Here is a 27,771-nt window from a genome sequence, read left to right as displayed (position 1 = left end):
TTACAAATAAGTCAACATGACCAAAATGGTCAATTGACCCCCTAAGGAGTTATTGTCCTTTATAGTCAATTTTAAACAATTTTCATAAAATTTGTAAATTTTTACTACCGGTAACGTTTTCCACAGAAGCTACTGGGCCAAGTTCATCATAGATAGAGATAATTGTAAGCAGCAAGAATGTTCAGTAAAGTAAAATGTACAAACACATCACCATCACCAAAACACAATTTTGTCATGAATCCATCTGCTTCCTTTGTTTAATATTCACATAGAACAAGGTGAGCGACACAGGCTCTTTAGAGCCTCTAGGTAGCTGTAGCGGCCATGTTGGTTGGCAGGCGTGGTCCGCATCCGACATATTCTTTTTTTTTAACAATATACCCTAAATTAATCATGATTGTGGCTAAGACTGTCTGAATCTGTCTATGTAGAGTTCAGAGTAGACGATTTTTGTAAATGATTCCAAAAATTTACGAAAAATTGTTAAAACATTGACTATAAAGGGCAATAACTCCTTACTTGGTCAATTGACAATTTTAGTCCTGTTGAAGTATTTGTAGAAAATAATCCGTAGATACCCGTAATGAAATCATGCTGAACATTATTGCTGTTTACTCTCTTTCTATAGTAGTATTCAAGATAATAACTTAAAAAACTGCAAAATGTCCTTAAAATTACGAACTCAAGGGCGGGGGTTATCGGACACATTTTTTTTAAACTAGATACCCTATTATTGATTGTGGCCAAGTTAACGACCATCTACTCTAATTCTAAAAGACGTTTCTTTTTCAATAAAAAAAGTTAGACCTTGAACCGTGAATTTGTCTATAAATCGACATGAGTCTCTGATTTCGTTATAAGTACAGTCATGTACATATGAGCTCGTATGTCTTATAACGAAATCAAAGTTTTAATTCGATTACTACATGTCAATAAATTGAAATTCAGTTTCATACATAAAACGATAGTTCAGATAAGTAATTTCGAATATTTTGTGTACAGAAATTTAACTTACCTAGTGGTGATCCGAGAATAGCTAAAGTGAGAAAAACTGAAAAATATTTCCACAACATTTTGTAGGTTCCAGACTATCACAATTTTTGTCGTTCCGTGATAGTAATGCTAAATATGGGAAGATCTCTCGAAATATCTACTAAACGTCGAGTAGTAGTTGCCGTGAAATGTATTTGAGAACGCAGTTATTTTTGTCTGTTACGATTCCTGGTCAAAGTACAGGAACAGTTTACTTTTAAGATTGGTGTTTCTGTGTCCAAGGTCATGGGTTATCTACTGTATAGACTACTGTATTTCCACATTATTAAATTGAACATGAAATTGATTGCCACGATTGCAATATTTGGACTGTTTGTTGTGAATGGTAAGATTGTTTTATCTTGTTTTAAAATATTGGATGCTTGGGAGTTTTTTTAAAGTTTTTTTTGGTCATAAACTTAACGTTAACATTTCGTCATATCGTTAACGTCTAACTCTTTGAATGACATATACCAAATATATTTTGGTAAATACGTATAGTTAAAGCATTTTTATGCCGGCTATGATTTATAATTGATTGAATTACCCCAAAGCTGCGTTCTTCAATGGACAAATACAGTACATACATAACTCATAATATGATGAAATAAATTTGTCGAGAAAACACAAATGAATAAATCTAATTTAATTACAAAATGTATGACAAAATATCTAATATATAAGCCGTATATGTTATGTTGTAGCTGTTTGCGATTGTCCTAATGGTTATATGAGGCATGACGATTCCTGCTATAAATTGTATGCTTCTACTAAAGCATCATGGGCCGAGGCATTTGTAAGTTTTAAGATACATAATATATATTTGTTATTTTATTATTTAACCAATACTAAATATTTATATGAACTGCTGTATATATTTTATTTTCGCTTTGTTTAAATTGTTTGGAAATAACTGTCAAGTTAGTCACCACTTGTAAAAGAGGTCGTTTTAATGTTCTCTATATTTGTTTCAGCCATGAACGCGAGACAAATTTTGAAATGTTATCCTTTCTTAGTACCTATAGACTTATTCTTCATATATATGAATGATTTATAGTTCTAAAATCCATTAACCTTTTCCTTAGAATTATTTTAAATATAAAAAAGAAGATGTGGTCTGATGCCAATAAGAAAACAGTCCACAACAGAGCAAAATGACACAGACATAAACAACTGTAGGTCACCAACGGCCTTCAGCAATGAGCAAAACATATACCGCATAGTCAGTAATAAAAGGCCCCGATAGGACAATGTAAAACAATTCAAACGAGAAAACTAACGGCCTTATTTATATAAAAAATGTAAACGAAAAACAAATATGTAACACATCAACAAACGAACGACAACCACTGAATTACAGGCTCCTGACTTGTGACAGGCACACACATAAATAATGTGGCGGGGTTAAACAAGTTAGCGGGGTCCCCCCCTCCCCCTAACGTGGGACAGTGGTATAACAGTGCAACATAAGAACGAACAACATAAAGTTCATTTTTGGCCGAAAATATCGGACACGACAGTAACTGAAAAACAAAAATCTCATTTACGTGATAACATAAGGACAAATCGGAAATGTAAGATGGATATATATGTGTGTATATAAATCTGTTGTTTTATCACAGATGTATTGCCAAGTGTTTGGTTCAGATTTGGCAATAATTGAAACAGCAAGAGAACAGAACTTTGTAGAAGGTTTTCTTAGAAGGGAATTCAAGTCAGGTAAAGCCCTCCGAATATCTATCTTCTTCTTATAGGGTATTCATTGGTACATTTTGAACATCTAGAAGAGGGACGAAAAATACCAAAGGGAAAGTCAAAATCATAAATCTAAAACAAACTGACAACGCCATGGCTAAAAATGAAAAAGAAAAACAGAAAAACACATGCCACAACATAGAAAACTAATGCCCGCGTCACACTGTCCCGATTTTTATATACGATGGACACCCGAATGCGAAAATTGTAAGTTCGTACGAAGTTGGTCCCGATCTCGTTAAAATACCAAAATGTGACCGAAGCAAGTACGATGAATAACGAAGTCTATACGATGGTGCCGAATTTATATACGATAGCAAAAGATGGACATACGAAGGTTAACCGAAGACGGGTATTTAAGCTTCATATCTCAGCCGAAGCCTTCACGATGGATCACGAAGGCTACATGATGGATTACGAAGGCTACAGGATGGATTACAATGATGGCGCGATGGCCATACGATGTCTAAAAGACGTCGTGTACAGCTAACGATGCATTTGATTTGATCAATATTGAATATATATTATATTGTACATTTCATTTCTGGTTTAATCATAAGATAGAAGACATTGGGCTTGAAGGGTAAAACTTGACTCTGAGTCTCTGCATATAATGCCACCAAAATCAGGGAGAGGGAGAGGAAGAGGAAAAGGGAGGGGTATGAGTCTAGCAGGAAAGTACAAGACCAAAAGAAAAATAGATACAGAAGTGGAAAGTTCGCAATCGGATACACATAGCACAGAGAAAGGGAGATACAAAATTGGAACATACGAGCTAAAAATGTGTGCACTAGTCTGAATAATCACCCATAATCATGCCCATGTTTACTGATCTTTCCTTAAGGTAAGGTCATGGGTTCGTTGATCCCTTTTATTCAAAAGAGCCCTTTCCAGGAGAATATCATAATACTATAGACAAAAGGAAGGATGTGGGGGAAGCAACAAATGCGGCAAGATATAACATATAGAAAACAAAATGGTTAAGGAGTAAACATTCGTGTGACAACAACTCAGACGATACATAAAAAATCAGAATAATGAAAAAGTTGGTTTCCCTATATACTTGTACCTGCAGTACGAGTACGAGGCGCGTTTATGATTTTCATTATGTTACTTGATATGAAAAATTGACAAAAAATAATATTTTACTTGTTAAAGTAAATCCTGAGCCTGTAATAGCTGCTCTTCTTGTTCCATTTGAATTAATAGAAACAACGCTGTCGCCTTTCATGTTCGCATAGAATCATATGATGTAAGCTCCATGTTTTGTGAACGTCTTTCTTAACTGTCGTATTAGACTGACCAGTGCATATCGCGCATGGCACTTTAAATGTATTTTAGCGCGAAAATTCGTAAAAATCGGGACAGTGTGACGCGGGCATAAAGAATAAACAACACGAACCCCACCAAAAACTAGGGGTGATCTCAGGTGCTCCGGAAGGGTAAGCAGATTCTGCTCCACATGTGGCACCTGTCGTGTTGCTTATGTGAATGTTCGACATCATTTTTTTAAGGAAAAGTATATACATGTACATGTAATAACAACCACCAATCATCAATCATTATAGCTTTAATCACGATAAAACTGAAATTTTATATGATATTTCAAACATTTTCCCGTTCTTGCATTTCTCCAGCTAAGGGTTGACATTCTTATTTTCACTCATTCGACGCAAGGATTTGTATAGTACTATCGAAATCCCTTTTTGGTGACAAACAATGCTCAATATTCAAGGTGGAAATGGGAAGAAAAAATCTTATTCACTTCGTGTTCTGTAAGTTTGTCATGGTGATGAATGTGATCCTTTATTATTTGAAGGGAAAGAATCAACTCAATTCCCTCATATCCTTAGATTTATTTATATGATAACCCTATCAACAAAATCGATTAACTTGACGCACTTCTGTTATTTCGAAGAAAAATCTGTGTTATTTTGTTCTAGCTTTAAAAAAAGTTCAGGTCCATAAACTTGTAAAAATCACTGGTTGTAATCGAAATTTGGAGAGAAAAATGTGACTTATGTTTATTATTAATACATAAAGGTATGTCCGATGGTGTGTGGATAGGAGGTACAGATTCTTTAGTAGAAGGCGAATGGCAGTGGGTAAAAACTGGAGTGTCCATCAACCAACAGGAATTCACTCATTGGTGGCCAGGAGAGCCAAACTCTAGTGGAAACCTCGGAGAAGATTGCATGGATCTCCTTCACCACGAAAATTATAACTGGAACGACGAACGGTGTGATCGCCAGGCAAATTTCCTTTGCGAAAAACAGTAAGTTTTGGAATTCATTTGTTTGATTTTGCTTTAATTAAAAAATTATCTTTAAAAATATCATGTCATCGTAAACTGGGTTAAAGTTAGTTGATAGATATTAGACCGTAAGTTTTGGAATTCATTTGTTTGATATTTTTTTTAACTTTAGAGCTTTAATTAAAAAAATATCTTTAAAAATATCATGTAATCGTAAACATCGTTTTTACGTATTTATAAAAGAAAACCAAATTAGGTCAAAGTACGTCCTTCAACACGGACGTAAGCTCACACCAAACAACTTGAGCTATAAAGTTACAGTTGCTTTTCCTGTTTGAATGGTTTTACACTAGCCATTTGGGGGTTTTCCTAAACACTTATGAACCGCATCAACAAACGAATACTAGACCTAAGTTGATCTATGTTTCTGTATCTTTTTCAGGGCGGCTACAGGACAGCAGATCATTGGTTAAAGGACGGGCTTAATTATCATATGGTCGCTTACAAGTCATAAAAACAAAACAAATACCTATTTTTTATTTTTATATATATATACAGACTGTCTTCAAATACACTACACAAAATGTCATATTGTTTTTCACTATTTGATCGAATCTTGTGCTAATCTAAGGTTGATATAGTTTACAGAACAATACAATGAATGTTCTTGAAAATCTTCTTTTGTCTTTTATGTTTGTTCTTTTATTTGTAAGACTTTGATTTTGACAGTCTCTCATCGGGAATAGTTTATTTAAATTAGTTTAGAAAGTTTAAAAAGGTTTCGAAAAATTGTTTGTGTTGTTTTGAAACTTGTATACAATGGCCTCATTTTAAGTTATGTGTATTTTACACACGCAGCATTTGGGCTTCATTGCTATTGTAATGTTTATTGGTCGTTAAGGTTATAATCAAGTAGAATCTTGGTGTATCAATGCATGGTTTATGCTTGAGAAAGAGTTAAACAGATTTAGACGTTTGGCGGGAGAGTCAGTGGTTGGGTCCATCGGTATGGGGGTTGTTTGGGAGGTACTCTTGTGTTCGGTATCGGGAACATTTAGAGAACACCCCTATCAAGTAAATAGTATAGTCGTCCTGGGGTATATAAGAGAGTGAGAAACGATACACGGGGCTGTCGGTTGACTGTCGATGAGCTGCCATCCTTCAACTGAGCGTACGTCGGATATAATTAGTGCTAGAAGAGCCTTGATATTCAGAGGACACTTTGTACTGGGTACAAGGTGGATGTACATGTTGACGGGATTGACATAGCAGACTGTCCCACTCGGAGGACAGGCTGTATCAGCCCGCTCTGTCTGGTAGTGACAGGTTGTCTCACTCGGAGGACAAGTTGTTCCAGGCCGCACTTTCTGGTAGTGACAGGTTGACCCACTCGGAGGACAAGTTGTACCAGACCGCTCTGTCTTGTACTGACAAACTGTCCCATTCGGAGGACAAGCTGTACCAGCTATACTATCTCTAAGTGACACATCGTCCCATCTTGAGGACAGGCTGGTTTATTGTATTATATTTGTATATATATAATTGTCCGTTGTAACTTTATTTCGACAAAGAGTCAGTGTGTATATTTTAGTTCATTGTGCATAATATAGATAGTTGTATTTTTTAGTATTACCATTTTGTTTGTGAACAACTTGGATCCAAGTATTTACTGGAACGGACGTTTGCGATATAAACGCCTGGTTATATATATATACACGTTACACTATATAATAAAATTTCGTGTTATTAGTTATGTACAGGCACCTACATCAGTTTGACGGCAGTTGTTCCGTGCACATATGTTATAAATGTAAACATTGAATAGAAAGTAAGTCAAGAGTATGGACAGTCATGGGAATGCACACAATAAGAGATACATTATTTTTTCTTTAATAAAATGATATACTATAAAGTCAAAATAAACCAGAATGACTGTATGAATTGAGCCAACATCCAAAAAATATGATAGAAACATCAAAATTTAATATAACAACACAAAAAATGCAATAAGTCTAAGCGAGATTCGAATGTTATCTTCAAAACAGTCTTTGAATAGTAGTTCTATGCTCTATTGATGGAGCCACGCCGACGCTTGTTATACTGTGTTATTTAGGAGCTATATCAGTACAATTAGTGTTGTTACAATTTTTTTTATTAAAAAGTTTTGTTTTTTTATGTGATAAGGACACACCAAACCAATTTCATTTTTGAGGGAAAAAGAAGAATAAATTACAACAGTCACAAAAACATTACTTTTTTTGGTTGGAAATGTCCTTCTGGGTGATTCCCTGTTTTTTTCCACCTAAAATCACCGTAAATTCCGCACATTGGACTTTCATCCTTTTTGATGGTTTAATTGATCTATTTATCACACATATCATAATACAATGTATATGTTAATCGAGATATTGGTCGAAAGCATTTTTATTTTTTGTTTCTAAAAGTAAATTCTATTCTGTCGTCAATTTTTGAAATTGGCCCTACCTCTTTACCAATTACAAAATCAATTTTAGAATTATAATTTCATTCGTTTAAATGGGCAGTGCATTAGAGTGAAATTAATTTCTCCTGGGTGTTTCATCATATGTAGCATAGAGGGCGTAATGTTTTCCCGCTTCAAAATTATTTTCGCGGTATTTTATTGCCTATGTTATCATTCAGCACGACATCGTCAATCTGAGCAGTCGAATTTTCTTGGTAAAATTTTAATTCTGGTTAAAGTTTATTAAGCTTTTTATTTGGAGAGTTTTTTGTGCCGATACTGATGTTTGAGTTATATATTATATGTGTAGATATATATGTATGTATTGAGATTATTTATCATTAAATATAGAGCATCGGCGTTGTCGTGCGACTATCCACTTTACAAAGTCTTTGGTATTTATTATAGCCTTTTATGGCGTTTATATGCAGAGTGTGTACATATATATACTTGGATGTTTGGTACAAGTATTGGTTATACTTGGATATTTGGTACAAGTATTGATTATACTTGGATATTTTGTACAAGTATTGATTATACTTGTTTATTTGGTGCAAGTATTGGTTTTATTTCTACATTGATGGGTGGTTTATACCAGGAGAACCAATATTAAATGCTAAATGTTGTTATCACCTCTTTATTTGCAATTAGTTAAGACACTGTGGCGATTAGCTAAATATTTGCCTTTTGTTAAGACTGTGTTTCATTTTGTTGGTTTGTGTGTGTTAGTGTGGTGTGTTGATAGGTTTGTATATCTTTCATTGGCAATTACAACCATGTACCATTTTGTCCTTGTTACTTTTTCAATACGGATTTTCTTTTTTTATCTTCAAGCAGAATAACAGAATAACAGTTCAACAAATACAAAATAAACTATACAGAATGAAACAAAAATAAGAGAATAGGAAAAAAACGACTAAATGTTTTATTGAAGTTAAAACAGCATAAAGATGATGATGATCAACCAGATTTAGGCAATGCAAATTTTAAGGTCCGCTTGTCCAAACCATGGTACATTGAAGTTATTACACGCACACTTCTGAACTTGATTCTGGATAAATGTTTGAGGTTCTTGTTTCAGTAACATTAGACTTGAGGTTATCGATTGTTATATCGATGCCACATGGTATGGATTTGACTGTTCTTTGACCCATTAAGCAAAGTCGCAATCGTCTACCTATCTCCCTAGTCAGCTGCTCAGGACAATCTATATTAGGAGAGTCTCCGATATTTCGTTCAGCAAAAACTTCTTTCAAAGTCTAAAAAATATACAAACATATTTAAACAGTGGAAATACGAAGCAGAGCTACTGTATGATCATATATCTGTGGTGCTTTTATAAGAACAAGTTGAATGGTATAAACAGGATATCATCTTTATAGCGGTACGTGAAGTGGATTATAATACTATTTGGTTTTTTTTCACTCTTCGTTAGCAGCACTGTTTGAAACGAACAAAGGAACAAGTCTAAGAATTTAGCGGTTTCAATTGAGATTAAATTATCAGAATATATATTTTATTTTTTACCTATTCCTTTTAAACTTTGATTTATGGGGGTAAAACCCAATTTGTGTACGAAAACCAAAACTGTTTAATTGACGATTTTAATCGAAACATCAATTACTAGTAGTTTGAAATCTGATCGACAGAACTCGCACATCAACAGTTAAATACCTTGACAAAGGTCTTTCTCTTCTCTGTGATTTTCTGTTCAAATATTGTACTATCCGGATAACTTAGTGCTTGTTTTACCACGGAAAGATTCTGTTTAAGGGAGACAATTGGCAAACGTTCAGTTCTTCTTACCGCATTTAAAAGGTCTAAAGACGATCTGTAAAAAATATAAATGCCATTTACATAATAGATGTTTCTTTCCTCGCAGAAATTAACACCAGTCGATGGTTTGTGTTTAATTCGCAGCTCAATAAATCCTTAATTACCACTGCTTTTCAGAACTACATTATAACCGGTGTTTAATGTAAGGAATATGAACAGGGAGATCTTTAACTAAGTCATACCCAATTCAATTATTTGATATATGCTATAACCAACACATTTGTAATGCTATTTTTATACGCCCGTCAAAATTTTGACGGGACGTATTATGGTATACACATGTCCGGTGTCCGTCCGTCTGTCCGTCCGTCTGTCCGGCGTAAACATGTCGCACCGTAACTTGAGAACAACTTATCCAAATTTCATGAAACTTAATATAATTGTTTCTTATGATGGTCAAATGATCTGTATACTTTTTGGTGAAAATTAGATTTAAACTTTTTGATTTACGGCACTTAGTAGCTAAAACAGGGGGTGTTTATTTCACATGTCGCACTGTATCTCAAAAACTATTCTTGATTATGGCTTAAAACTTTAAACACTTCTTAGTTATATAAATCTTAATATCTGTATACTTTTTGGTGATGATTCAAAATTTCATTTTTGAGTTATTGAGTATTTTGTAAAAAAGGGGGAGGTTTTTTTTACATGTCGCGCCATATCTCAAAATAGATTTATGATTATTGCTACAAACTTTACACATGTCTTTGTTATATTAATCACTTCTTAGTTATATAAATCTTAATATCTGTATACTTTTTGATGATGATTCAAAATTTTATTTTTGTGTGATCGAGTATTTTGTTAAAAAGGGGGAGGGTTTTTTACATGTTGTGCCGTATCTCTATAACAATTTATGATTATTGCTTAAAACTTTACACACTTCTTTGTTATATCGATCTAAAGATCTGTATACTTTGTGCTGATGATTCAAAATTTTATTTTTGAGTTATTGAGTATTTTGTTAAACAAGGGAGTTTTTTTTACATGTCACGCTGTATCTCAAAAATAATTTATGATTATTGCTTAAAACTTTACACACTTCTTTGTCTCATTAATCTAAAGATCTGTATACTTTTTGGTTTTGATTCAAAATTTTATTTTAGTGATATTGAGTTTTTTGTAAAAAAAAAAACCAGGGTGGGGGGGTTTCCCGCTGTGTCTCAAAAACTATATATGGTTATTGCTTAAAACTTTCTCAGAAACTATTTATGATTATTGCATATAACTTCCACATAAGACATCGGGCGTATCATGCGCTCATGGCGCAGCTGTTTATTTTTTAATTTGAAACAACGTTTGTAATATTAACCTTCTTAATGAATGGTGTGCATGGTTTGGATATGTCTGGTTATAATATGTCGATCCCTGTGTGATAAAGATTCCCCTTTTGTAAATTTATGGAAAACTATATTGTAACTATCTCATTTTTTCAATGTGCAGCCGAAATTGAATAATTGTGCATGTTTCATCTCTTCATATCAAACATGCAAAGTTTTTCTCGAGCTTGTGTGATCTGTAACATGGTATTAAAGTGAATGATCAGACCACATACTATATATCATATGTAGCGAAACTTAAACATTTACAAAATATTTGTTCACAAATTCTTTTTTCGAATTGTTTCACTTCAATCAATCAGTAAACAATGCCAAGTATATACAAGAGGGTATAAAGGAGATGCTTACGAATTAGGTTCTACGGCGCTATTAGAATGGTTTTCTTTTTTCCTTCTTTTTTCTCTGCTACACTCCATCAATAGCTGAAGATAGTCTTATTATCAGTCATAAATGTATGATATAAGTATGAAATGAAATAACAACATTTGGAATATGTATTTGAGAAACTTTTTAAGTACAAAGTACAATGATATTTTTCAACCTCCATTGATCTTATTTAGCTGATAACAAGCTTATGCGATGAACTATTGACACGATTGTCACCACTAATGTAAAATTGGCTTCACGAATAGTCGCATTGGCAGTCCAATACTTCGTACTCTTACTTGTAGATGCATGTATTGCTAAGTGAGGAATTATTATAAGAATTAGATTTTTTTAAGCTAGCATTAACGTATGTTCAACAATGACTACCTGATTTGCACTCATGTCTGAAGGTACTAGTTCTGTGTCTGGTGATGGCCAGTATTCCTCGGGAAAGTCATAAACGCTAGGGTTTGGTGCTGGTCGTTTACCTTTATCAAACAGTAATTATAAAACATCCGATTTTAAAATCAAATAGTACATAAATAAAAACAAAAAAATCAAACATTTCGCATAAAAAAAGATAAAAAAATATCCTTAAAAATGAAACGCCATTGATAAAAAACCACCGAAATGTTGTATGATTGACAACGATACAACAACCGCACAGAGACCACAGGCTGTGGATATAAACAACTATAGAAATTTTTAAACCTCAATATCCAAGTATACAAATGATTAGTATGTATTAATTTTGTTTATATATAGACCGTTGGTTTTCCAGTTTGAATGGTTTTACACTAATAATTTTGGGGCCCTTTATAGCTTGTTGTTCGGTGTGAGCCAAGGCTCCGTGTTGAAGGCCGTACTTTAACCTATAATGGTTTACTTTTTAAATTGTTATTTGGATGGAGAGTTGTCTCATTGGCACTCATACTACATCTTCCTATATCTATTGAGATAATTTCCAAGTTCTTATGAATAGTGTGTTTGAGAGCAGTTTGGCTTGTGAAACAGCTGTATTTACAAAGTTTTCGTTTGCAACCATTTGACAGTTGAACGGCAAACGATTTAATGGCTTCTAAGGTCAAGACATTGGTCACGTGATAAAAGGTCAGAGTTTACGATTTTTGGTAAACGTGCACGCCTCGTGGTTTTTGAACTCGTATTGTCTTATTTGTACTCGTACATTGATAAAAACCAAAGAGTTCAATTCTAGATTGAATAAGCTTCCTTATTTTATATAATTATCATTAAAAAGTGTTGTAAAAATGTTATAAATTCACGAGTGAAGTGAAACTTTTTTTCTGAAAATTTGCGTAGGTCCACGGAAATCCTTTATAATTCCTCAAATAGGTTTGGTAACGTGTTGAGGGGTATAAAATATGAAGTAAAACCATTTTTTGCTTCTAAAAGTACTTTATCAGATCACAAAAACCCCGGATACGCAATTGTGTCAGATTATTCGTTGCGAAGCGGAGATCAAAGGGAGATAACTCGGTACGCGCATCGTAGGATATTGCAAGTTCACAACAGTAAATTCGAGTAAAATTAATGATTGCAGATATATTTCGACAATTTCTTCAGTAAATTTTCAATATTCCATGTTCCTCTACTGTTGTAACATTAAAATAGTCATGGGAAGGTTGAATATGACATTTTTTTTCAAGTACTTACAGGTTATTGAACACTTCCAAAGAAGAAAATTCTGAACTTGGACTTATTGTATTTTCTCAAACACCCTTTTGGTAGATAGAAGGATACAAGAGGGGTTTATCAGTTGTCAGTAGAACCTGTGTAACAATAGAATTGAACTTTTCATTGCATGAAAGCAAACTGAATATGGAAACAAAGGAAATATAGTCTTTAAAATTGTGAACATTTATACTTTTGAATGAAAATAATATGAATTTGCAGTGGACAGAAGTACATGTACAATGCTTGTTTTATTGTACCTGCTTTAAGACACAGTGGTGGATCCCAGGGGTTCTGGTGACCTCCTCTTTTATGGAAGATTAATGCATTTGAATTCAGGGATCATATAGTTAACTCTCCTTTTTATCCTTGGTTGAGAATACCACCACTTATGTTTAAAATTGTCTGGATTCACCCTGAGATAAGAACCTTTATAAGATGTACAAGTTATGTTGCTTGCCTTAATCAAGAGAAAATATCTGAACCCAAAGAACCAGAAAGGGATTTAGAACATAATAATCAACACAAAGATAACTGAGCAAAAGCTGTATTGCAACCTGATATCATGCAGTTCTCATCATAATTCCTATTATATGTATTATTTCAAATTTTGCTTTATTTTTCTTCTTCTTATATTTGAATTCAATAGTCCTGCAACCAACTGTTGAGTGCATTCAATTAAATTATTGATTGAATAGTAAGCTATAAAGCTGACCAGTAAATAAAGTTTGAAAATGCTTTGTTGAAATACAATAGTGGTATTATATCATAAAATATACTGAATCAACTTTAAATTTAATCCAAATTCATACTTACCTGCTCTAAAATGCATAATCAATTGAAAAACAAAAACCTGAGAACACTACAATGTATAACATAGAGATTGCACGGCCACTTCCCATGTTATAGTAGTCATAGACAAAAATAAAACTGACTTAAATTAAGTATGTTAATGTTTTTTTGTAAACAGGACAACAATAAGATATTTATTATTCTGATATCAGAAATAATCTCATAGTATCAAATAAGAATGTCAGTTCTTTTAATTGAGATAATCAATTTAATCACATTATTTACTTTTATAAAAAAAACTCATGATATTATCTGTATTTACAATCATGGACTATATAAAAGCTTGTCAACATCTCACTTACTTCAAATGCTTTTAAAATTAACCTGTTAGTACTAAAATAAAAGAGATGTGGTATAAGATAAGATAAGATATTTTATTCCAATTAAAAAAGGTCATGAAGAGCAAAGTAATGTGTTACAATGATTTATATAATTGACACAATAATGTTGATATAAATCAGATAAACATGAATATAACCAACTCCATTCTTAGATTTTAAACCACAGCCAGACCAGGGCCACACATATATTAGTAAAAAAGGGTATAACAATTATATCTTCTATTATCATGATTATTAAACAGGCAAATATTCTCAAAGTCTTAATTAAAACAATATCTGTACTGTATTTATAGTTTTCTGAGTGCAAAACATTTATTTTAAATTGCAACATTTTTCAATATCTCTAGATTTTCTTGAATATGCCAATTAAATTTTGCACTTGTGCTAAACATTTCAAATTTTTTACAACTTATTATACTGTCATTTAATTCTTTTCTTTAAAAGTTATAAAGGGGAAACTGACATTTAAATATGGTATAATTGCCAATAAGATAACAGTCTAGAAACTTATCACCAGAGTCCAAGTACCTGTTAGCAGTGACAGTTAAATTACAAGTCACTTTACATACATCAACAATGAATACATTCCATTGTTTTCAGGCAAATGAGGAAAATAAGAGTACCAATAGCTTTTGTCTTACTACATGTACAAGAGAATAATAGAAATGATAATATAAATAAGGAATAATCAAAGACAAAAAAGACAGGACTTAGCCATTGGACTATATGTAAAGTATTCCCTTACTAATCCTTGGAGGAGCTGCTGTATACTTTATAGAAAAAAATATGTTGAGGATTTGGCCCCATCAATCAGCTAGGATTTTAGACATTTAATACATAATAATGTCAATTGCAATCTGCTCTATTTGTTCCAATGTATAATGAGTATAAAATTTTATACCTAGGGTGGGAATTAAATGTCTTAAATCCATGCATGTTTATTTACTCTATTGTTCTTTGTGTACATAAAATGTACATGTATATGAAATATATCAAATGCAAAAAAAAATGCTGTAATGTAAATATGGTAATTTGTAAACATCACATTACACCCTCACTATTTAAAGACCTAGTAAAGGAAGTCCCTGCACCTCGCTAGACCAGTTTCTTAGACAAGATGTTTTATATAACTCTTGAAAGTATAACACGATAAAGGTTATTGCTAAGTATATATGTAACATCGACGTGCAATTAAGGTAAAGCAAACTGTCAAACATAAACAATCTACCACGTGTTTGTCGGCTGTACTTGAATTCAAAACGACCCATCAGGCCTTATTTACACGAATTTTTGCTAAAGCAGACAGCTAAATATGTCTGTTTACCTTATGAGGTCTGTAAATAATGGATTTGGTGGTATGACTTGTGTATGCATGGAAACATAATGAAGAAAACATTGATTTTTACCGTAACTTTTGAATACACAACATTCCCAAGGTATCCCCACAAAACACATGGCTACTTTGTAACGATGGCTGGTAACGTATAGCCACTTTCTAACGGCAAATCTAATTGGATGATCTCCAAAGATCAATAATAAAATTGCTAATAAATGATTGGATATGAAATTGTGTCAGATTATAAATAGAGGAAAAAATGTAAACATTGAAATCCGCCATTTTGACGTAGGAAACAAACTAATTTTCAATCTTCGATTAAAGGACATTGCGCACATTGCCAGCGTATCATGCATAACCAGTCATCTGCAAATATATCTTTCAATATGTTTTTTACACTTACTTTTATATGTTTTAGTTAATTTAATGTTTTAATTTACTACAGAACGGGACATCGTTCTCAAAGATGCCGTAGACAAAATTATAGGTGGCGCTGTTTGTGGGCGTAAACCTTTTACATACGGGTCCTTTTTTTGTCGACAAATTGACCTTTAACTGTCAGATTCAGGCGTTTGCCTTCCAACTGTGAGATGTTTGCTAATTGCTTTAACTTATACGTCATTTGGTTAGTGGGGGCGAGGTGACTCATTAGTTTATCCAAGGATTTGTATAGTTAGACTAGGATTTTCTGTTTTTTATGCTTATATACCTTTTCTCTCTGTTGCTTTTGGTAAGGATTCATGTTGGATAATATTAGTAGAAAGCATTTTCTCTGGTAGAGGACTAACTTTATTATCTTTACACACAGACTGTAAAAATCTTATCTTTCCGTCACACTTGATGTTACTTTTTGTCATCTTTCGAATATCTTTCTGGATGTTATCCCTTGATGAAAATAAAATGTCTTTATGCACACAATCTCATACCTCAAAATTGTAGAACCGCTCCTCATAAAATCTTTTTTTTGTATATCCCCCATTTTAGCTCCCACGCATTTTCAATAAGAGGGTGCATGTGCTGTCGCCGGTGTGTGTACGAATTCCTGTATGAGTATCAGATTTATTTGCTGTATATTTTTAATCCATGTGGACCAACACTCTTTTAATTAAAAAATGTTATCAGAATTTTTAATTTTTTTTTTTAATTTTCGGTAACGGAATCAACAAATTGAAATGTTCGTTACTGTCGCCAAATCTTAAATAAGGTGTTGATCACTAGAAAGTTGCCTCTTTGTGCATTTCTTTATCCCTTACAGTTACACAGCGTTGAGGAATTGGTGATATCTTTCAGGGAAAAAACTTTCATTCGTCAATCTCCCGAAAACGCATGACAGCATACTCCTTAAGGGTTGTCACAAAAAGCAGGTACATGTTCGTTACGCCAACTTAAATACGTCGAAATTTTTAATATATATATATATACATGATCAAACTTGAGCTGAAACAGGGAATAAAACTTTGTTGATAAAGTTACTCAAATCAAGACAGATATAATTTTCTGTATTGTACAGTTAACAGATTCTGGGAATGTCGGAAGGGAAGATATTAGATGTAAAAACGTAGTTATGACATGTTCGTTACTGCTAAAAACTTCTCTCAGTTAAACCTCAGTATATTCCGATTAGCACTGGGTAATTCTGTATATTATCCTTTCTAGAAAAATAAACCTTTTCGATTCAATAAACTCTATTGGTTTCTTAAATTGAAGGTCTTCAGTATACTTGAAATGTACGTTACTGACAAATTCGTTACCTAGGATACGAAACAGACTCAAAACGTGATAGCTTTACATAAAAGTATGGGATGCTGGATGAGTTGACTGCCGCCATTTATTTAAAACGAAAACAGTTTCATTCATTTATACACTTTTGACAGGAGAAGGATCCACATTTATAAGGTACGTTTACATTTTACATTATTACGCATTTCTTATTATGAAATACACAACTATGAAATATTATATCACCGTGTTTACATAATAACCCAAACAATATGGTCATACATCGTAATTGACATGGATGTCTTAAAATGTGTTAATCAATGACATTGTAGTTGTGACATGTTCGTTATATAAAGTAACGAACTTTTTACTATTTATACACATTGAAATAGTTCTTTAATGTTGTCTTAAAACTATCACTATGTCTATTTATCACTTTTCATTGCATAATTGTATGTCAGTTGAATAAATAAAAGTACATAACAAATTAATAAAAAGTTGAATCCTACAGAAACAGACGTTTTCTAATATTTTTGTATTGAAAATTATCACGTCTATGATAACTTACCTGCTTCAAAAGAATGCATGCAACTTGAATGCAATTTCTTGAAGAAATTACTAATGTGATGACAGTACTACGTTTCCAATCGTCACGTTTAAGTTTGTGCATTCAAAATGTAGGACAATTCCCACATATGTAGTGGTAACGTACATTTCGTCTCTAGTAACGAACATTTCAAAATAATTTTTAGCTTACCTCGTATGAAATTTTGTATTCAAATTTAAATGTTTACTAAATAAATATTTCTAAAGACTTCAACGACTTCCCCGAAAGCTTTTTATGTATATCATTGAACCCGTATCTACATACAATTATCTTTCATTTACAGGAATGGTCAAATCGAGGGCCCAGATTCAGAGAGAATACAGACAGCGCCTGAAAGAAAAAAACAATGAAGCTTATCTTCAAAAGGAAAGAGAGAGACGGAAACAAAATTATGTACCTAGTAGTCAATTATCTCAAAGAAAGAGGAGGCAAAGAAACGAATATAACAGAGATTATCTAAAACATTATAGAGCAAGAAAAAAAGAGGTATTAGAATTAATCCATGCCAATAACCAGCAGATTGAACCCTCCACAAGTGGATATGAAAGTGGAACATCGTCTGTCATTCCTACTGAAAATAGACTGCTGGTCCAAATGAGATTCCAGAAGAAAGCCAATGGTCCGAAAATGAGAATAAGCAAAGAATTAACTAAAATAAAGGCCGAAATGAAAAGTCTACAAGCCAAGCATGAAAATTTAAAGAGGAAGTACAGAACAACTGCTCGCTCTTTGCAACGAGTGAAACGAAAAAAAACTGACAAAAACACAAGTACACCAAGATCCAAAACTGAACAGCAACTCGATGAAATGAACTTATCAGCTGAACAGAGAAGCAGTGTCAGAAAAGAATTACTTTTCGCTAATACAATTTGTAATGAAATTAAATCAGCAGGAGAGGGAACATCGACTCAGGCAAGAATGAGAACTAGGATAGTAAGAAACATTGTCTCGGGTAAAACCATGAAAAAGTACAGGATGATTAAGACACTAGCACAAAGAATAGGACTCAGTAGAAATAAACTAGCAAAAGTAGCAACTAAAGACATCAATATCAAAAGGTTTTATCGAATTCGAGAGATGGGAAAGTATAGATACAATGTAACAAGATTTCTACAGAGGGATGAAAACTCTAGAGTTATGCCAGGAAAGGCAGATTATGTTAAAACAGATGCTAAGAAAGTTCAGAAAAGAATCTTGACAGACTACCTTTCAAACTTGTACCATAAATTTATGATGGAGCATCCCACAGTGAAGCTGTCATTTACCACCTTTACACGACTTCGTCCAAAGAATATTCTTCTGACATCATTTATAAGAAGAGACACATGTTTATGTACCAAACACCAAAACATGTCATTTACATTAAAAGCTGTAAAACGATTAGGAATAGACGTTTCTTTGAATGCAGAAAAAGAAGTTGAAAAACAAGAAAAGATTATACAAGACATGAAAAATACAGAGGCCAGTGATGTGGTATTTAGTCAGTGGAAAAGAGTTAAAGTAGAAGAGAAGGGCAGAACAAAAATGACAATGAAAGTTGTAGACAGCACAGTTGACAAAAGTGGATTTATAGCTCATTTCGAAAAACAGATGAACGAATTCAAAGACCATGTAACAAGAATACAAACACAATATGCACAAATGAAAGAATTGAAGATAAATCTACCAAAAAATCATTGCATTGTACATATGGACTTTGCCGAAAACTATCAGTGCAAATCCGTGGAAGAGATCCAGTCTGCCTATTGGAATCAGACTAGCGTGACAATACATCCCGTTGTAGTTTACTACGAGGTTGACGAGGATGAGCTGCTACACAAAAGTATAGTAGTAATCTCAGATGAGATGGGTCACAATTCAGCAACTGTACTATCCATCATCGACCTAATTATACCAGAGATAAAACAACTTCTTCCAACTGTAGAATGTATCCATTACTGGACGGATAGTCCGACATCTCAATATCGCAATAAAGCAATATTTAATGCTATTGCCAATCACAGTCTCGATTACGGCATAAGGGCCAAGTGGAACTATTGGGAGGCCGGTCATGGGAAAGGCCCATGCGATGGGATTGGAGGTACTAGTAAACGAATGGCAGACGAAGCGGTGCGTACTGGGAAAGTCGCAATACAAGACCCACATGATTTCTTTGCATGGACACAATCACAATCATGTAGCCTAAAGAGCATCAAGTTTATTTTCTTGCCAAAAGACAAATGTGAAAACAAAAGCAAACTTTTATCTGAACAAAAGCTTCGTCCGGTACCAGGTACGATGAAATTACATGCTGTAGCAGAAAAGGGCAATGATGTAGTTGCTGTTCGTAATACAAGTTGTTATTGCGTAACCTGTTTGTCAGATGAATTTACATGTGAAAATTGGCAGCTGGAAACAGTTTTGAAGACCGGAACTCAAGAGGGTGAAACAGCAGAGGTTGCAGATGAAGCCAGGGAAACCTATCCAGAAATGGACTATAGCATTGCAGATTACGTGGCTGCTATCTACTTAAATAAATGGTACATCGGTCAAATAAAAACAATCGATATTGAAGATAACACCATTGAAATCTCTTTTCTAGAAAAGAAGAAAGCAATGTTCCAGTGGCCAAGTAGGTCTGATATCATTTGGGTTGACCGTAAGGACATTTTGTGCAAGATATCAAATCCACAACCCTCCGGGAAATCGAAAAGAATGCTTAAAGTAAACCCCGATGATGCAGCAAAAATTGAGAAACTTTACAGTAATAAAAATTGACTTGAGCAGAAGATTATAAAATTTTGAAATGTTCGTTACTTGCTTCTGTTTATTAAAGTTTACATGTTGTTTCATTGAATTGTCTATAATATACTCTCATTTCTATCAAATTTTAACTTTTAGTAGCTATATTTCATTCTGAAATTGACAAGAAAATGTGTTTCTGTATTGTGTCACTACAGTAACGTACATTTCGTTTTGGTCGAAACACCAGGAAGTCCTTAATTTCAGATATATATCAAGTTTCAATTATAATGCTGCACTTTATCATCGTTTTCCCAACATCTCTCAACACTCTCTCCTTCAGAATACAAAAAAGATTGTATTTAATTTTTTAACCATTTTTAGAAAATGTTCGTTACTTTCATAAGCCTGCGGAAAATATATGGGTTTTACTAAACACTGACTTTTTTTAACTGATTAACTTTCACATTTTGGATACTATGTCAGTTTGCAGGATGTCATATAACTTTGTCATTACAAAATATCCAGATTATTGACATATTCCGGAATTAAACGCAACCTTTTAAATAATTTTGCCAGGAGTTTTACTCTGTAAAAAGATATGCAATTTTGAATTAGTGAGAAAAGAGTGAAAAAGTACAACAGTAGGTAAATGTTGAAACGGGAAAGTCATTTACGGCATATGTTAAGCGATCACACCCATTATTCAAACGAGGATATTCGTAAAATAAAAACACTTGAATATCTATTGGAGTACCTGCAGCGTAACGGACATTTTAAACTAGTTTTAGAACAGTATTTTAGCTTGTAGTTGGCGAATCGTGAAACGAAAACCCTTTGTTATTTGTTCAAATGCTTTTATATCGAGCAAGACAACATATCAATGAAACAAAATCAGCATGAATTGTTGGGTTTGTTTTCCTTCAAATTTTCGATATTGAAATATCGCAAATGCACCCCCTTATTGAAAATGCGTGTCCATTTTAACCGGAAAACAACAACAGTTCGAACATTTTATGTAATTGATTTCATTGGTAAAAATAAAATTTGAATTTATATAAAAAACTGAGAAATTGTTCCAGTACGAAAAAATTAAAACTTTTTATTGATAAGTAGATCGGCATTATTTGACTGTAGTCACCGAGGTAAAAGCTGACTATTAGCCATGAAAGAGAAGTTACGATGACATAGATTGCTAAGCATAATAAAAAGGTACGTCTTTGAGGAAACTCTAATATAAATAGACCGAAGAAATTCCATCGATCTCTATCTTTAGCAAAATGCATGTATATATATTTACACATGTGTTATATTAAAATTTTGTCTTTGGCAAGGAATTGATAGGTATTTGGGGACCGGACATTTTTCTTAGCAATTGTAGTCTTACCTTTCTTTACGTACGCTATCGTTTTTATTTACCACGTCATGAAACACGAACATGTGTATAACATGTAGCCGCCAAAATGACGCTGCCCAATCATTAGGTCACTTTATATCCTTTCATTTCCTTTTTATTAAGTTTTTTTCTTATGCTGTCTTGAAAAAGTTGCGTCCTACATGCTTGTTGCGTATTCTCTTACATTTTTATGGTTCTAGAGATATTAACTTCTCTTACTGTGTGTACTTCTTCATTGTCTCATTTGGGCCGGTTTGCTTTTCGATATTGTTATATAATCCACTAACATTATTTTCCCTTTTCATAGATCTTCATTTTGGTGTATACGTGGTTGTCTAAATGTGCATGTATATTCTGTATTATGTTGTGATCTTCAATACACAGTTGTATCGTGATTAAAATTAAGCAAAGAATTATGCTCGGACTAGTTCTTGAACATACAGTGGAGTGTGAGCTTTTACTCTGTTTTGACAGTTTTATTGTGACTTTCAGATGAAGCGCAGCAATAAAATCATTTTAGATTTGCTTTTGGTTTGTCTGGTTTATTAAGTGTTTTATCGTTAGTTTTATTACATAAATGTATTCATAAGTTTTCAAAATGAAAGAAAAATTGCAGACTCGAAAACGTGAATATTACAGAATTACAGACTATTTACCGGATTTGTAATTACATGAGCAACACGACGGGTGCCACATGTGAAGCAGGATTTGCTTACCACCCCTGAGATCACCTCCAATTTTTTATGGGGTTCGTGTTGCTCAGTCTTTAAAGTATTCTATATTGTTTCGTGTGTACTAATATTTGTCTGGTTTTTTTTTTCTTTTTTGGCCATCGCTTTATCTGTTTATTTTCGATTTATGAGTTTGACTGTTTCTCTGGTATCTTTCGCCCCTCTTTAACACAAAAACTTTTATCCTAGCTTTCACAGTTTTGAACATAACGGATAAATCTGAGAGGTGATACACACTAACATTTCACGGGCAAAAACCCAACAAAGGGTCTTAGATTTTTTTGATAATTTTAAAGTAGATAATACTTGCCATGATGCTGTACATTTCAAACTTTAAACCTAGCTCCAACAGTTTTCTAAATAATAGTAATACACTGCAAAAAATGTTTGCTGTCTTTGTATTGTTTCTTAGTGTTCGGCGCTGTATCAGCCTTTTTGTGCTGATGCGGCGTAAAGCAATCGTCAATCAATCATTCTTTGGTTGTTGTTTTTTGTTGAGTTTTTTTTTTTATTTCCGTTACTTTGTACTTTGTGCTTTCGTGTGTGTTTGGCTCTTGTTAGTTTGTTATCTTGTTTTTCTCTCATCCGATCAACTAGTTTTGTTGGCGTTTGATTTGATGTCCATGTCTTCCAGCTTTAGATGCTTGTTTTTTTTACTGTTTAATCTTTTGTTGTAAGCGAGAAATTGATCAAAAATCTACAAGATGAACCAAATAGAAATATTAATAAATACTTGTACTTCTGAGCTGCAACTCCGCCAAATATACACATGTTTGTAGTACATGTAGTTCAGAAATCCTGTCAGTGGTTGTTTTAATTAATATCTTAATGATTGTTTTTGTTCATTGTAGAATTTGGTATTAACTGGCTGTTGCGTATCCCTTTTTCTAAATAGTACGAATAAAGTTTAAAAAATAATGTGATTTTTCAGGATGAGAAAAGGATGACTAACGAGGCTTCCTTGTCATGTTTTGAAATTTTTGTCAATTTTCGGAATCCTCTGCGTTCATCCATTTAAATGCCTTAAAAAATGCCCATTGACCCCCATTTTTCTTTTTATAAATCTTTTACCTGTATTATGATAAGCCATCTGTAAAATTTTAAATAATTAATTTTGATAAATTTTGAGAACCTAAACTTTTATTTTTCTACATTGGTTAGAGGTATAGGGGGGAGGGTTGAGATCTCACAAACATGTTTAACCCCGCCGCATTTTTGCGCCTGTCCCAAGTCAGGAGCCTCTGGCCTTTGTTAGTCTTGTTTTATTTTAATTTTAGTTTCTTGTGTACAATTTGGAAATTAGTATGGCGTTCATTATCACTGAACTAGTATATATTTGTTTAGGGGCCAGCTAAAGGACGCCTCCGGGTGTGGGAATTTCTCGCTACATTGAAGACCTGTTGGTGACCTTCTGCTGTTGGTTTTTTTATTTGGTCGGGTTGTTGTCTCTTTGACATATTCCCCATTTCCATTCTCAATTTTATTGTAAATGATAAAGCTATGATAAGTCAAGAGACAACATTTTCTAGCCAAAATTGCAATGGCTAATATCTCGAAAACAAGCATATTGACCTTTATATTTTTGTTTGTTCTTTTGATTCCTTCATTAATCCCCTATCAATATATACTAGTGTTTTGAAAAGTTAATTGTTTTGAAACTGAGAAGCAAACTTCCTTAAATCGGATGTTTCTATACAAACAAAAATCAGTAATACGTAGTAGGAATATATTTGTAATTTTCTAATATATCGGCTTAGTTATAATATAACATAATATACATAATAAGTTCAGAACCCGTATTCACCCGTCAGGTCGTAGTCATAGTCATATATATCCTCATCATATTCAAAATCGTTCTCCGAGTCACGGTCCGAAGGCGAGGTTCCGCTATCTTCGGTTTCTGGTTCGGACAGTTTCATTGTTACATGAAGAGCATTTGCATAGCATTCGTCATATTTATCAAATACTTCAAGTCCGTTTAAATCTTGACTTGATAAATATCCAGCCGCAACTAAAGATAAATTATCTATTGGTGGAGGAACGTGAACGATCGGGTGAGGAAACGTTTCATTTATTTCGTACATTGAGGTAGTAAATGGTGCATCGTTTTCTAAAACAAATATCCCATTGTTTGTTGCCACGTGTAGGTGAAAGCCATATGCATCTGCGTATTTGGTTAACTCTAAGGATGGAACTTTTCTTAACGATATGATCCACTTGTATCTTACTTCATCTAGAACAAGTGCTGGTTTACCAGGGTGATAAATTAAAACCGTCTCGTCTCTTACACACAAAGTGTATGGAGATGAAAAATCATCATAAGAAATCTCAGGAGGAGATATTTCCCAAGAATTGAAAATTCTATTTTTAGAATCAAACATAACGAATCCAATATTTTTCTTGATACTGAATTCTTCTGATGGGCCAGTTCTATGTCTAAACCAAAGAAATATGAACCGATCATTCTTAACAACAGCTCTGGCGAGACTGATAAAACGAGCACCGGGAATTTGAAAACATTTGTACTGCTGATTAGTTGTATTGCACATAAAGATATTCCCTGTTCCTTCTCTGTTGCCAACAATATATAGGTGGTGATTACAAGCTACAATAGCCGGAGGGACGGATCTATAGTTCGTTAAGGTAGTCCGGTAGCTGGGGTTGTAGAAATCTGTGGTACGGAATGAATAGAGAACGGGAGCTCCTTTCAGCATATCTATCATCAATATATTTATCTTCAACATATCAGTGGGATACGGAAAACTAGAACATAAATACATATATAAGCAACTTCTGTAAGATACAAGACTACAAACGGTCTGTCTTGTTGGGATTAAATGTGATAGTTTTTCTCCTGGTATAGGGAAGCTGTACCATTTTCTGTCAAAAACACTATAAACAAGCATCTTAATATATTTCATACCTTGATTACAGACTACACTATATAAAACTGGTTTTGGATCTTCTTGCATTCCAAAAGAACCGTGCATGACATTATCTCGCACTTGAGATAGAAGAACATACCCTTTGGCCTTACGATTAACGTCCGTAAGCGAAGATTGCATAGATATTTCACTTTTATAGAAATCCATGCAACCGAAAGACAGCATAGTACTCGGAGTGTCTGTTGAGTCACATACCCAAAGTTTGATGCATGCGCTTAAGTCTTCATGAAAATCTATTCGTGTAGCTCGATCGAAATCAACCCATTTTTGAATAAGTTTCTTGAGGGCAGAATAATTCGAGTGAATCACGTTTCTTGGATCCTCCAGTAACTGGAAAAAATACTGTGGGGGTAATTCTATGATATCAGGCTGAAAAATAAGATAGTCATGAAAGCGAGACTCAATCATCTTCTGGCATGCATTGCAAACATCTAGTAAATTATGGGTTTCAGCTAAAAATCTGACCCTGAGACAATTTGACAAGTCCAAATTACCTAAGTCAATGTAGAATTGTCTGCAGTATTCCTTCACATCATCCAAAAGAAGAAAGTCTGAGATTCTTAATACTGCTTCTACATTCTCAATGCAGATGGTCAGCGATCCTGTATACATGTAATCTAAAACTAGACCAAATACATCGTCATCATCTAATACAAGGGATTCCGTCAGATCTATTTCCTCCAAAGACTTTTCTCTCATCTCGCATGTAAACATTGAAAGGAAATATGGACTCCATAATCCAAGAATGGAACGATGTGCACTGAATTTTTTCCCGTTAATTACTAATGTGATATCGCATAGTTCTCCTGTCTGCCGCTGTCTCAACAATGGACGAATAATAAAGTCATGAACATTTTTTGAAAATTGTTTCTTCTCTGCTTTCATGTAACGTGACATTATTTACAATCACAGATACACATGGTTGGTATAATCAATACACAGTTCCATCTATTCTTTAAATGGCGGATGTTATGAATAAATTATTGGAATCGTGAACAGATCAATAGATGCTTACTATTAGATGCTTGGAAATCGATCAGTCTATGAAAATTTGGTAATACTACAGATAATATATGTATGATAAAAAAGGAGAATTCCTCTCTCAATCAGCAAGGATATAGATGTTCATCCATCTTAATTACTGTCGGAGTTTAATTACTGCATATAGTTATTTTCTCATCTTTTTTTTGTACATTATAATCTAAAAGTCTTTATTAAAAAAATCTTCCTCACAAATATACATAGCAACTTAAAGAAATATCTTTTCAAGACATTTGAGTTTTCCTAATTCGACTCATTCAAAAATATTTCAAAATACGTTCGTAAAAAAAATGCTTATATACACACTATACGTCTCAAATTGAAGAACATTTTTATTTATCATTTTGTAATAATTACATTAGATGTATGTTTCATTATAATACGTTATTCTGGTTGGCTAATTGCACATCACATGTTATTCCGTAAGCAATTGCATGAGACAATAACATTTCATTCATGATGATACGAGGTTCCACAATATAGTGCACAGGTGAATTTAAAAATTAAACTTCTTGAAAATCGTGTTTTTATAATCCTAGCTAAAAAATGTAATTATAAGTATTGAATGCTTCTTTTTGTAACTTTATAGGGTTGTAAAAGCGTTGACCGTGCGTACATTTTTAGAATGAAGCGCTTCCGCGCTTCATACAAAATGTACTTCGGTCAACGCTTTTACACCCCAATAAATTTACAAAAAGAAGCATTCAATTCTTAAATAAAATTGTGAATGGAAATTGTAAATTTGTCAAAGAGACAACTACCCGACCAAAGAAAAAAACAACAGCAGAAGGTCACCAACAGGTCACCAACAGGTCTCAGTCAATGTAGCGAGAAATTCCCGCACCCTGAGGCGTCCTTCAACTGGCCCCTTAACAAATATATACTAGTTCAGTGATAATGAACGCCATACTTATTTCCAAATTGTACACAAGAAACTAAAATTAAAATAATACACGACTAACAAAGGCCAGAGGCTCCTGACTTGGGACAGGCGCAAAAATGCGGCGGGGTTAAACATGTTTGTGAGATTTCAGCCCTCCCCCTATAACTATATATATATATAAGCAGGACCACACATTCTAAAGTGATCAAACCTACGAATATTCATATGGAAATAATAGGGGAGATATATAGAGCTCTATATAATACCAAAGCACCAACCATTTATCTTGAACATGAGGGGAAAGGTAAATGAAAGGCATCGTTGTTAATGATACATCCCCGATACATGAATAACAAATAATTAAATAGGTTTCAAAAAATAATATTGCAGCTCTGAATCAAGTTCTTTTAACTGACAGTCTGTGTATATGCTTTGATGTAGT

The 27,771-nt window shown here is 33.5% G+C and overlaps 4 protein-coding genes across 4 annotated transcripts; 2 read left to right on the top strand and 2 right to left on the bottom strand.

The window, feature by feature from the left end:
* Positions 1-1,268: 1,268 nt before the first annotated feature.
* On the top strand, positions 1,269-5,569 carry LOC134709622 (perlucin-like). Its single transcript, XM_063569775.1, has 5 exons — positions 1,269-1,378; positions 1,737-1,828; positions 2,655-2,751; positions 4,831-5,062; positions 5,484-5,569. The coding sequence occupies exons 1-5, from the start codon at positions 1,279-1,281 to the stop codon at positions 5,512-5,514; spliced, it is 552 nt and encodes a 183-aa protein (XP_063425845.1). The 5' UTR covers positions 1,269-1,278; the 3' UTR covers positions 5,515-5,569.
* A 2,863-nt stretch (positions 5,570-8,432) lies between these two features.
* LOC134712079 (uncharacterized) lies at positions 8,433-21,762 on the bottom strand. The gene is made up of 5 exons (XM_063573228.1): positions 21,721-21,762; positions 11,453-11,553; positions 11,048-11,121; positions 9,198-9,354; positions 8,433-8,782 (listed from the first exon to the last, which is right to left on the bottom strand). Exons 2-5 carry the CDS (start codon positions 11,465-11,467, stop codon positions 8,549-8,551), a joined length of 480 nt encoding a protein of 159 aa, XP_063429298.1. The 5' UTR covers positions 11,468-11,553; positions 21,721-21,762; the 3' UTR covers positions 8,433-8,548.
* LOC134710937 (uncharacterized) lies at positions 16,770-20,369 on the top strand. Its single transcript, XM_063571356.1, has 2 exons — positions 16,770-17,182; positions 17,896-20,369. The coding sequence occupies exon 2, from the start codon at positions 17,898-17,900 to the stop codon at positions 20,367-20,369; it is 2,472 nt and encodes an 823-aa protein (XP_063427426.1). The 5' UTR covers positions 16,770-17,182; positions 17,896-17,897.
* Positions 21,763-24,172: 2,410 nt separating the features above from the next.
* On the bottom strand, positions 24,173-26,349 carry LOC134709621 (uncharacterized). Its single transcript, XM_063569774.1, has one exon. It carries the CDS (start codon positions 26,300-26,302, stop codon positions 24,248-24,250), a length of 2,055 nt encoding a protein of 684 aa, XP_063425844.1. The 5' UTR covers positions 26,303-26,349; the 3' UTR covers positions 24,173-24,247.
* Positions 26,350-27,771: the final 1,422 nt, after the last annotated feature.

Source organism: Mytilus trossulus, chromosome 3 (genome assembly GCF_036588685.1).
Source record: "Mytilus trossulus isolate FHL-02 chromosome 3, PNRI_Mtr1.1.1.hap1, whole genome shotgun sequence".
NCBI classification, from domain to species: domain Eukaryota; kingdom Metazoa; phylum Mollusca; class Bivalvia; order Mytilida; family Mytilidae; genus Mytilus; species Mytilus trossulus.
The sequence above is the reverse complement of the archived record's forward strand: the minus strand, read 5'-3'. Positions and strand labels throughout refer to the sequence as shown.